The sequence below is a fragment of the Prenolepis imparis genome, unplaced genomic scaffold, assembly GCF_030444845.1.
Source record: "Prenolepis imparis isolate NDT839.2.m4 unplaced genomic scaffold, iyPreImpa1.0 SCAF_6, whole genome shotgun sequence".
NCBI lineage: Eukaryota > Metazoa > Arthropoda > Insecta > Hymenoptera > Formicidae > Prenolepis > Prenolepis imparis.
Genome location: NW_028141164.1, coordinates 17,614,151 through 17,624,600, shown reverse-complemented (window position 1 = coordinate 17,624,600; position 10,450 = coordinate 17,614,151). Strand labels below are relative to the sequence as shown.

Here is a 10,450-nt window from a genome sequence, read left to right as displayed (position 1 = left end):
AACTATATCGGAAATTATAAAAACAATATATAATTTTAAACTGACATGCGAAGAATTTTATCAGTATCTTCTAAAATGTGATAAAAAAGTCCTAAGAGATATTGGAAGCTCAAAAAATATATTGATAAAAATTAATAACACATTTTTTACTTTCGAGCGACCATAGGAGTTAAGAAAGTTTTGTAATGGCGAAAAAAATCTTTAAGATTTCGACGGATTTAAATGTTTCACGGTCCCTACATACAAAAAAAGCGAGTTTCAATGTCCGTCCATCCGTCCGCCCGTTTATATGATGTTCAAAAGCCTCATTGACATACCGTTCAACAGATCGAAATCAAATTATTTATACTTTTTTTAGGGGATTCTTCATAAGGGTTTTTTATATTTTTTTCCGTGCTATTTATTTGTTCGTATGTTATTTTTTGTTTTTATGTTAAAATAATTATAGTTTGTAAGTTATAAATTATAACATTAGTGTGCAATTTAAACTGATAATTTAATGTATGTTTGTATGTATAAGTTTATGGTTGTAGTCAAAGATTATTTATCAAAGATTTAATTTTTTCATTTTCCTTTAAGTATACTAATAAAAACGAGATGTAAAATAATTATTTATTTATTATTATAATTAATTTGCTAACCAGTTTGCATTTTTGTATGTGTCCGGGGCTGCAAGCGAAATGTCCGGGGTTTTTAACCTATAAGTTCTAGTTTTGAAAATTTTATTATGGTAACGCTAATCGCATATGACATGTATGTAGTATGTAGTATAATATTGCAAATTGACTTTTAATCACTTCTTTATTTTATATGAACAATTTTTATACAATTAAAATGAATTTTTTATTTGATCTTTTATTATTAATAAGTCATCATCATCCTATGCATGTGACTGACCTACGCGCATCTCATTAAAAGACAGATAACCTATAATCAATTGTTTATAAACTTAAGTTTTTATAATATTAAAATCAAATATAAATAAATATACGAAAATTAATATACTGTAAAAGATATCAAAAATATGTTTTGAGAATATACAAGAAATAATACTAGAAATGTTATAGGGATGTTATCAGTATATTATGTACTATGAATATTATACATTACGTATATTTACAGTATGAGTATAGAACATTCAATGGCCGCATCAACGCACACAACAGTTGTGGGATCGCTCCCTCTCGTAGCGCTCTCTTCCGCTGAATGCTGTGTTGAGTGAGCGCTCGATATCATTCGATATCTGATCGAAGACAAGATGGCGAGCTCGCCACGTGCATTTTAACATCGCAGAGACCGGTGCAGAGAGGATTAATTTGCACAATCTTTTGGGTCGAGATCTTAAACCAGGGAAAACAGAGAAAATATTTACCTTTTTAATTCAACGAAAGTGTGCATTTGGGATGTGAGAAGCGGAAAATACTTTAAAATCTTGCCGGCACGTTCAGATGCTGTAAGTGCAATGCATTTCAAGGGATAGTTTCTTCGTTTTGAGTAGTTACGACGGATTGTGGTAAGTATCGCAACATCAAAATCTGTGGAAAGAATAGTATCGCATATTTATTTCTACGAAAATTTATTCGTTCAGATATAATATTGATGTCATATATTACGCGCGCAATTTACAGTCGAATTTGGAATATCGTGTCAGGACAATGCCTAAAAATTCTGATAGACGAGTGATAATCCAGTGTTGCTTGTAAAATTTTCACCGAACGGCAAATACATACTGGCAGCAACGTTGGACAACATCTGAAGCTCTGGGATTACAGCAAAAGGAAGACTGAAAAACGTATAGCGGCCACAAAAACGAGAAGTATTGCATCTTCGCAAACTTCTCTGTAACAGTTGGAAAGGTATGTATTGTAAAAAATTAATCAATCTGAAATGTGTCATGATTGAGGCAACAGGTTCTGAAAATCATTTTAACTTTTTTCTTGTCCATAGCGTCCTCCAGGCCCGTCAATTGAAGAAGAGAGAAAGAAAAATTTGATCAACGCGTTTTATTTTTGTACACAGAAGTTATAACAGATATGAATCATATAAATATATTGTTACAATTCGTGGCTGATGACGAGCTAAATATGAATATCAATATCAATATGAATATGAATATTGTACGAAATATTATCGATAATGTGTTATTCAACCCTTGCCTGAGAATAATCTACATGCTAGACAACGTCAAGCTGCAAAGACGCGAAATGCGGAATATTTTGAACTAACAATCCCGATGTACACGGACGATCAATTCGGTGAACATTTTCGAATGTCTCGAATAACTTTTGAGGTATGTATCATTTCTTCCTTAATTTTATATATGTATATATATATATATATATGTATATACATAAAATTAAGGAATATACATAAAATTAAGGGATATAATTGTATATAAAATACAAGTATATATGTATAAAATTATATATACTATGATATATATATATATATATCGGGTGTTAAAAGAGTGGCGGATACGCTGTATAGGGGTGAATTCCTGAGGTTATTTGGAGACGATTTTTCCTCAACGAAAATGTCGAGAGAAGTCATCATTATTTGCAAGCTCCCAATTTTTGCCATCATATATCTTGGTAACTAAGCCTTAAATTAAAATTCTATTAAATTAAAGTCGACTTGAAATTAATTGAAGAATGTAGTTTTGTTAATATTTTAATTCCACAATACTTAGTTTACGAAAAGCCCTTTATTTTCAATTACTTATAACTCGAAAATTATTGGTGCCTCGACATTTTCACTGAGGAAAAATCGTCTCCAAATAACCTCAGAAATTCACCCCTATACAGCGTATCCGCCACTTTTTTAACACCCTGTATATATATATATATATATGTGTGTATATAGATTAATCATGCAATGTATACAACTATTCTTTAACATTTAGGTATTGCTGAACGTACTTGGAAATTATATGCAAAATGATCGAGTAAATATCAATATCCCTCTGAATAAGAAATTATTGTTCACTATATGGTTGCTAAGCAAGTCTGAGTCATTTCTAGCAGTTGGTGATCGATTTGATATTCCGACAAGCATGGGACATGGGATATTCAAATATATTATATGTGCTTTAGCAGAGTTAAGCCACAATTTGTTCAGTGGCCGAACGCTGCACAACAAGCTATTTCATCGCAAGTAAGAATTTCAACAATGTGTGTTTTATATTAATTTCATTAAGATTTTTATTTTTGCACATAATATTGTAGATATTTGCAGAACGTTCACGCGGCATAGAAAATGTTGTGGGGGCAATTGACGGATGCCACATACCGATAAAACAGCCAGTTAGAAATGCGAACGACTATTTTAATAGAAAGCAATTTCATTCCATAATATTACAAGGTATAAAGCACTATTTTCAAATTTTACACAATCCATTAAGATAAATTATAAATAAAGAGATAAAAAATTTCTTACACTTTGCGATCATTCTGCGTGATTCATCGATATATTTATAGGAATGCCAGGAAGAATGCACGATGCACGCGTGTTCAGAAACAGTAGACTATTTGAAATGTTGACGGATAGAGAGAATCCACTTCTTCAGCGCGAAACACATTTAATTGGAGACTGCGCATATCCGTTAATGATAAACTTAATGACCCCATTTCGGGATAACGGGCATCTTCCCGCAGCTCACGTTCGCTATAATACCAGACTAAGTTCTATTCGTTCGGTCATTGAGAGAGCATTCGGACTGCTTAAAGTAAAATTTAGGCGTTTAAAATATTTAGACATTTCCAATGTAGACTTTGGAAACAAAATTATAGCAGCTTTATGCATGCTCCACAATTTTTTAATTGAGAATGGAGAAATAGAAGACTACAATGAACGAATTGACGATAACGACGATGTTCCTGCAATTGATTTGTACGAGCAAAATGTAGTCCAAGATAGATTTCGGATGCAGGAAGTGATAGATAAGAGGAATGCTATTGTAGCTAATTTATAAATTTGTAACAAAGTAATTTATCAAAATAAATGTTTATTTATTTAGATGAATACAGATACAGATAAGTGAATGTAAAACACGTTTCAACAAATAAATATCGACTGATCCATACTTCATACTTTAATTTTTTTAAATAATACCTAAATAACCTTTCCAATTTCTGTTAGCACAGATTACATTTTATTAGAACAATTAATATTGTTTTTTATAATATATTGATTGTAATGTTCGTCGAACAATCTCCAATTAATCTTAAATCGATATCTTTTATTATTATTTTATTACAATGTTCTCTACAAATAAAAAAGACATTAAAAAAATATTTAAAAAAAATAAAAAAGCAGCAGAAATAATGAACAAATTAATTCAACTAATGCAAAAAGTTTGTAAAGCGTTAATCAAAGAGTACGCATATCAATGAATATTTTTTAAATGAAACTAATTCTTTAATTAAATACATATTTTAGTCCAGTCTTTAAGTTTTTATCAATAAATATTTTTTCCAGAAAATAAATAATATAAATCTTCATTTTTTGAAATTCAGGTAATTTCGAAATAATAGACATCTTCTCGTTCGCTATAATACCAGACTAAGTTCTATTCGTTCGATCATTGAGCGAGCATTCGAACTGCTTAAAGTAAAATTTAGGCGTTTAAAATATTTAGACATTTCCGATGTAGACTTTGGAAACAAAATTATAGTGGCTTCATGCATGCTCCACAATTTTATAATTGAGAATGGAGAAATAGAAGACTACAATGAACGACATGTATGTGTCTGTGTGTGTGTGTGTGTGTACACATACTTATATGTATATAAAAAATAATTTCTAAAACAATTATTCTTTTGAGTGTGTGTGTGTGTGTGTGTGTGTGTGTGTGTGTACATACATACATACATACATACATACATACATACATACATACATACATACATACATACATACATACATAAGAACAATTGCTTTAGAAATTAATTTTACAGTTTTTCTATTAATTTCTTTAAAAGGTCGTTTCTTTCTTGTTGAATTTTGTTATTATTATCGATTCTTTTGTTATTATCGTCCATTCTTTTGTTATTGTCATCAAGGCTTTTTTTTAATTCGGCCATCATTTCAACTCGCTCTTTTTCTATTAAAAGCAGTTTCTTTCGCAGATCATAAGTTTTTTTTGAATTATTTTTCCTCTTTTGTTGCTGACTTGATAGACTAAAATATTCAGAACTTGGAAGAGATCCAACAACAGAATCAGATTCACTAAAGGAGTGTTCTGCTGCTACACTAGAAGAAGAACAAGAAAAGTTTGTAATATTTTCATCAAAAAACGAATCCCTTTCGTCATTGAATCAAAGAAATCTGAACTGTGCATAAAAATCCTCGTTAATACAGATGGCATGGATGTCCACATCGGTGGTATATGACACACATACCTTGTCGATGAGGGAGATGGTGTCCTTACAGGCGATATACGAGTTGGCAGTCTTGCCGGTGCGGACGAAGCACTTAATCTCATTGAAGAAGAAGATGCGGAGGATGTCGATGCAAAAGGTGATGCAATTGGTGACGCAACAGATGTTGCAACTACAGCAGAATCCGAATCCATAGAAGAAATCGTTGGTCCAAAATTTATTGTTCGATCATCAGAGAATATTTCCTCAAAAATATCATAGTATTCCCATGTTATTCGTCCCCGTCCCGTTGAACTTTTTCGATTATTATCCTTTATTGTTCTAAAAGTTTTCTTTAGATTGCGCAACTTTCGGTCCAGTATATCCTCAGTCAAATTCTTATAACCATTTTTATCCATTTCATTTACGATTTCTGTCCACAGATTTCTTTTTCTGGTTTTTGGGTCACGGAAGTTTTCCTTCCTTTCTTTATATAATTCTAATAGTAATTTTGTGGCTTTTACTGTCCATTGTCTACTGCTTTCCTCTGTAGTTGAATCAAGGGCATCTGAATTATAAAACACATGTTTTACTAAGTTAATTGCGATACCAAAACCTATAAATATTATAATCAATTTACTCACTGCTTGTGATGTGTCCACTGTAATTTTCTGTCGAAGTGTCATTAATAGAACCGACAACCTCCAGACAACCGAGATGGCTTTCCATGTATGAATAGAGAATTGACGTCTAAAACATATAATTATTACATAATTATTTATTTTCTTATCTGAACAAATTTTTATATTTCTTTATTACATAATATTATATACTGTGACGTTGCCGTCACGACGCACGTCCCTCCAGCCGAACGCGCGGGGCAAGGGCCGAGCGGCCGCACCACGCGAGAGAGAGAGAGCACGAGAGCCACCGATTTTCCCCGGAGAGACGGCTTGCGATATCGAGATCACATGTATTAATTCGCGTTTATTTTTATTTTTTTGTCGTACACGGAGCGTTGTCGAGAGGAAAGAGCGAAATAATACCGACAACTTCGAAAGGACGTAAAAACCATCCGAAACAACACTATTGACAAAAATTGGCATTTGGACGAATTAAGGGCACGGCCGTTACAGCGCAGATCGCGCAGATCCTTGAAACCGGACAATGACGTACATCGCAAGGGCGAGGAAGTCACCTCGGATACACGAGGGCGGATCTTATTGAGCTGCAGTTCGGAGGGACCGAAAAGTAATCTCGGACCCCCCCCTCCGGAGATTAATGGCTGGAACAAGGCTCGAGGACCGGCGAAGCCGCTAAAAACTCGGCGTAATTGACGTCGACAACAATTATCGCGACTTCTCGATAAGGACGCTGTTGCCCTAAGTACGGCCGTACGTAAACCGCGCGACGGCAATAAGTCGTGCGATACGACAATTGGGTGGGCGCCCGCGCAACCTCTTTCGCGCAGGATTGAGTCCTGATATCGATTCGAGGCAGTAGATCCGACACTCTTGTGCTGCCTGTCCTGCGCGTCGCGTGTCCGTTCCCGTCAGCTGATATCGAGGCCAAAAAGATCCCGAAGTACCGAGGACGAAGCGGTGCCCCGACAGAGAGAATTACCGTATATCGGTGAGGCAACCCGTGTCGCAAGTATTAATTACGTTTTTGTACGTCCGAGCCTTAGCCACTCTAGCGTCGTCGCGAGCTTTTTGGTGTAACTTTAGATTAGAGGTGTTCGCGAGGGCTCTGCCCGACCTTTGGTGCTTTAGTGTTCGCAAGCGATCGACGTTAAGTGGCGAGAGCCTCCGAGACCGTCAGTCCGTGGATTAAAGTACGCGTTATTATCGTCTCTCCGGGATTCGGTCGGGTTTACGTATCACGACTGTGCGTTGTCGCGTCTTAGTATAATTGTGTCGTGCGTTTGAATGAATGTCGTTGTAGCGTGAGGATTTCGTCGTGGAATTATTTATCGATCCGATCGAAAAGCGTATGGAAAGAGGGTTCGCGTAACGTAGTTACGATAGCGAGAATAAATAATATTCGCGACCATCGGCGAGAGAGCGCGAGCGTGAGAAAGATCACGCGAAGCGCGAACGCGAGAGTGAGAGAGAGAGCGAGATATCGGCCACGGGCCGTCGGAAGGATATCGGATGACACCGCGCGAGATTATCTCATGATTATTGTTAACCGTCCGAAGTTTTGTTAGCGATTATCGTATTCTTATTATTAGTTTCATTACGCGTTAATATTAGTAGTCTATTATTTTCTTATTATGTTTTTGTAAATCTCAGTTACCGTTAGTAATACTCGAAGCGAGGACTTCGTATTCGTTTCGCATTGTAATACGCTATTTTCCTCTCATTTTTGTATTAATTTGTAATTCGTAGATTTCTTTATAATTCTTTATATTTCTGGATATTTCTTTATATTTCTTTATATTTCGTTATATTCCTTTTTATAATAAATTTCTGTTATCAATAGTATTAAGTATCTCAAGTCGTTTATTTCGTGTCTCGTCTCGTCCCGTAGATTGTAACACTTGCGTTTCACATTCGCGATTTTAATAGTCTCGAATTTATTGGTTTCGCTGCAACACCACTCTGCCCCTCTACCGTTAGGAGAGCTGACCGGCCCGTAGCGGGTTTTCGGCCAAGATTTCGCGTCGGATTATTTCGCGGATTGACGCGCGAAAGATCGCGTCTGGCGCCCTAAGCATCGTTAGTAGTAATTACGGCCCTTGTCTCCGCTGCGGTATGCGCGAATTAATTACCAAATATATCGGTCTCGTTTTTATAGACGACTCGGCTCCATCCGTCCGGTTTGCCGCGCGCGAATCGGAAGGAAAAAGTCGTCGCAATACATATAATAATAATTATTTATTACTATATTATTATTATTACCGCACATACGCAAGCACAATATGCACGATAGTGCACATGTAATTTGATTCATATGTAATTTATGTATGTTAGTTATTTAATTTAATTAAAAATGTAATATAAAAAGAAAGTCTATACGGTCGTAGCTGTATCTTATTTGCTATAATTTTTAATTATGTGTCTAATGCACATTTTCCAAACTCAATAAACTGCGCGCCGATCACTGTCGATCTTAAAACACAATTCTGTTGAAATAGTAAATCCCCCCCAATATTTCCTGGCTGAGGTAATATTTTTCGCAATACAAATTATTTGCAATGATTGGTAGGAATGCTTAGCATCAAAATTAAATCGTGTATCAATTGAAATACTTAAGGGGATTTGTTACTTCAACAGAACGGTGTTCCAAGACCGACAGTGAGGCGCGCAGTTTATTGAGTTTAAAAATGTGCATTAGGCACATAATTAAAAATTATAGCATACAAGATCCAGCTACGATCGTATAAGCTTTCTATATTAATTTGATTTGTGTCGGTTGAATACGTAGTATTATTGTTAATTTAAACTATTTTGTTTCTAATTGTACATACCATTTTGCAATTTCTCGTGCACCCCCAATACATCTACAATATTGTAGGTCAACCCGTTATATGTGTACTCAGTTTCGTAGAAAGCCATTATGAATTGCGATGCAATATAGCCAAGCAACTTCTTTGTGTAATAGTGTCCCGGATCCACATTTATCTTTTAAAAGATAAATTAATTTTATAAGAGAGAGAATAAAAATAGTAGAAAAAATGTTCTGAAATTCTTACAGAAAAACTGTACAATAAACAACAAAGACACATAACTAATTTGTTACTTACGGAACCATAAACTATGATGTTGGATTGTGGATTGAAGTTACAACATAAAACAATTACTGTTTAACGTTTTTAAACATTTACCTTGAAAAGAAGATTCCGAGATTAATACATCGAGAAATAAAATCAAGTTATATGCAATATTATTAGAAGTCTTTAATTTGCTTATATAGAAATATGGAATTGAAATTTTAATTCCATTCTTGATGTTATGAAAATATTAAATGTCAAATTTTCAAAAATAAAACGTTAATTTTCAGACTTCAACAATTTTTTGTTTCTATTAAAAATTAATCATCAAAAGCTTTTATCAAATTTTTAATAGAAACAAAAAATTGGTGAAGTCTGAAAATTAGCGTTAACGTTTATTTTCTTTCAATCACAATGGATTACTTACAGAATTTAATTCCTGTACTTTTAAAGTCATAAAAATAAAACATGCGTCAATCCTCTCTTTCTTCTTCAATTGACGGACCTGGAGGGCGCTACAACAAGAAAAAAGTTAAAATGATTTTCAGAACTTGTTGCCTAATCATGACACATTTGAGATTGATTAATTTCTCAATACGTATCTTTCCAACTGTTACAGAAAAGTTTTCGCAGATGCAATACTTCTCGTTTTTGTGACCGCTGTACGTATTTATGTCTTCCCTTTGCTGTAATCCCAGAGCTTCAGTGTGTTGTCCAACGTTTCTGCTAGAATGTATTTGCTGTTCGGTGAAAATTTCACAAACGACACTGGATTATCACTCGTCTATCAGAGTTTTCAGACGTTGTCCTGACACGATATTCCAAATTCGACTGTAAATTGCGCATAATATATGATATCAATTACTAAACAAATAAATTTTCTTAAAAAAAAATATGCGGCACTGTTCTTTCCAAAGATTTTGATGTTGCGATACTTACCACAATCCGTCGTAACTACTCGAAACGAAGAAACTATCCTTAATAACTTAAGTTTAGTGCGGCGTCTCCCGACTCCTCTTGTAAATTGTAGAATTAATAATAATAATAATTACAATGTAAAAAAAATTTTAGTACTATTGAATTCTAAAATCTGAAATCTTTGTAAATTATATAGCTGAATATGTGTGATAAGAATAAATTTAAATAAGAATAAATTATATAATAAACAACAATGACTTATTTGTGTGTGGTTTACTATTTTATTTATAACTTATACTTTATTTGATATTTAACAATTATTACAATATGACATACACGTATAGTTTTTTTTAAATATAATATTTAATAATAATTTGTACTTAATTGTATTAATACCAATAAATATTATTTCCAACTTTTAAAAGCTTATTTTTTACTTTAATTTTTCATTATTTATTTA

The 10,450-nt window shown here is 33.8% G+C and overlaps 1 protein-coding gene across 1 annotated transcript; it reads right to left on the bottom strand.

Annotated features, from left to right (window-relative positions):
• Positions 1-4,547: 4,547 nt before the first annotated feature.
• LOC145937857 (uncharacterized) lies at positions 4,548-9,725 on the bottom strand. Its single transcript, XM_083041220.1, has 7 exons — positions 9,500-9,725; positions 9,106-9,186; positions 8,830-8,983; positions 6,002-6,107; positions 5,400-5,925; positions 5,095-5,250; positions 4,548-4,602 (listed from the first exon to the last, which is right to left on the bottom strand). The coding sequence occupies exons 3-7, from the start codon at positions 8,860-8,862 to the stop codon at positions 4,548-4,550; spliced, it is 876 nt and encodes a 291-aa protein (XP_082897346.1). The 5' UTR covers positions 8,863-8,983; positions 9,106-9,186; positions 9,500-9,725.
• Positions 9,726-10,450: the final 725 nt, after the last annotated feature.

Coding starts and splice junctions, on each gene's coding strand:
- LOC145937857 (XM_083041220.1), bottom strand. CDS start 8,862: ATGTATTGGGGGTGCACGAGAAATTGCAAAATG. Junction 5,926..6,001: donor CAGTGGACACATCACAAGCA/GTGAGTAAATTG, acceptor TTTATAATTCAG/ATGCCCTTGATTCAACTACA. Junction 4,603..5,094: donor CTGCTTTTAATAGAAAAAGA/GCGAGTTGAAAT, acceptor TTTTACTTTAAG/CAGTTCGAATGCTCGCTCAA.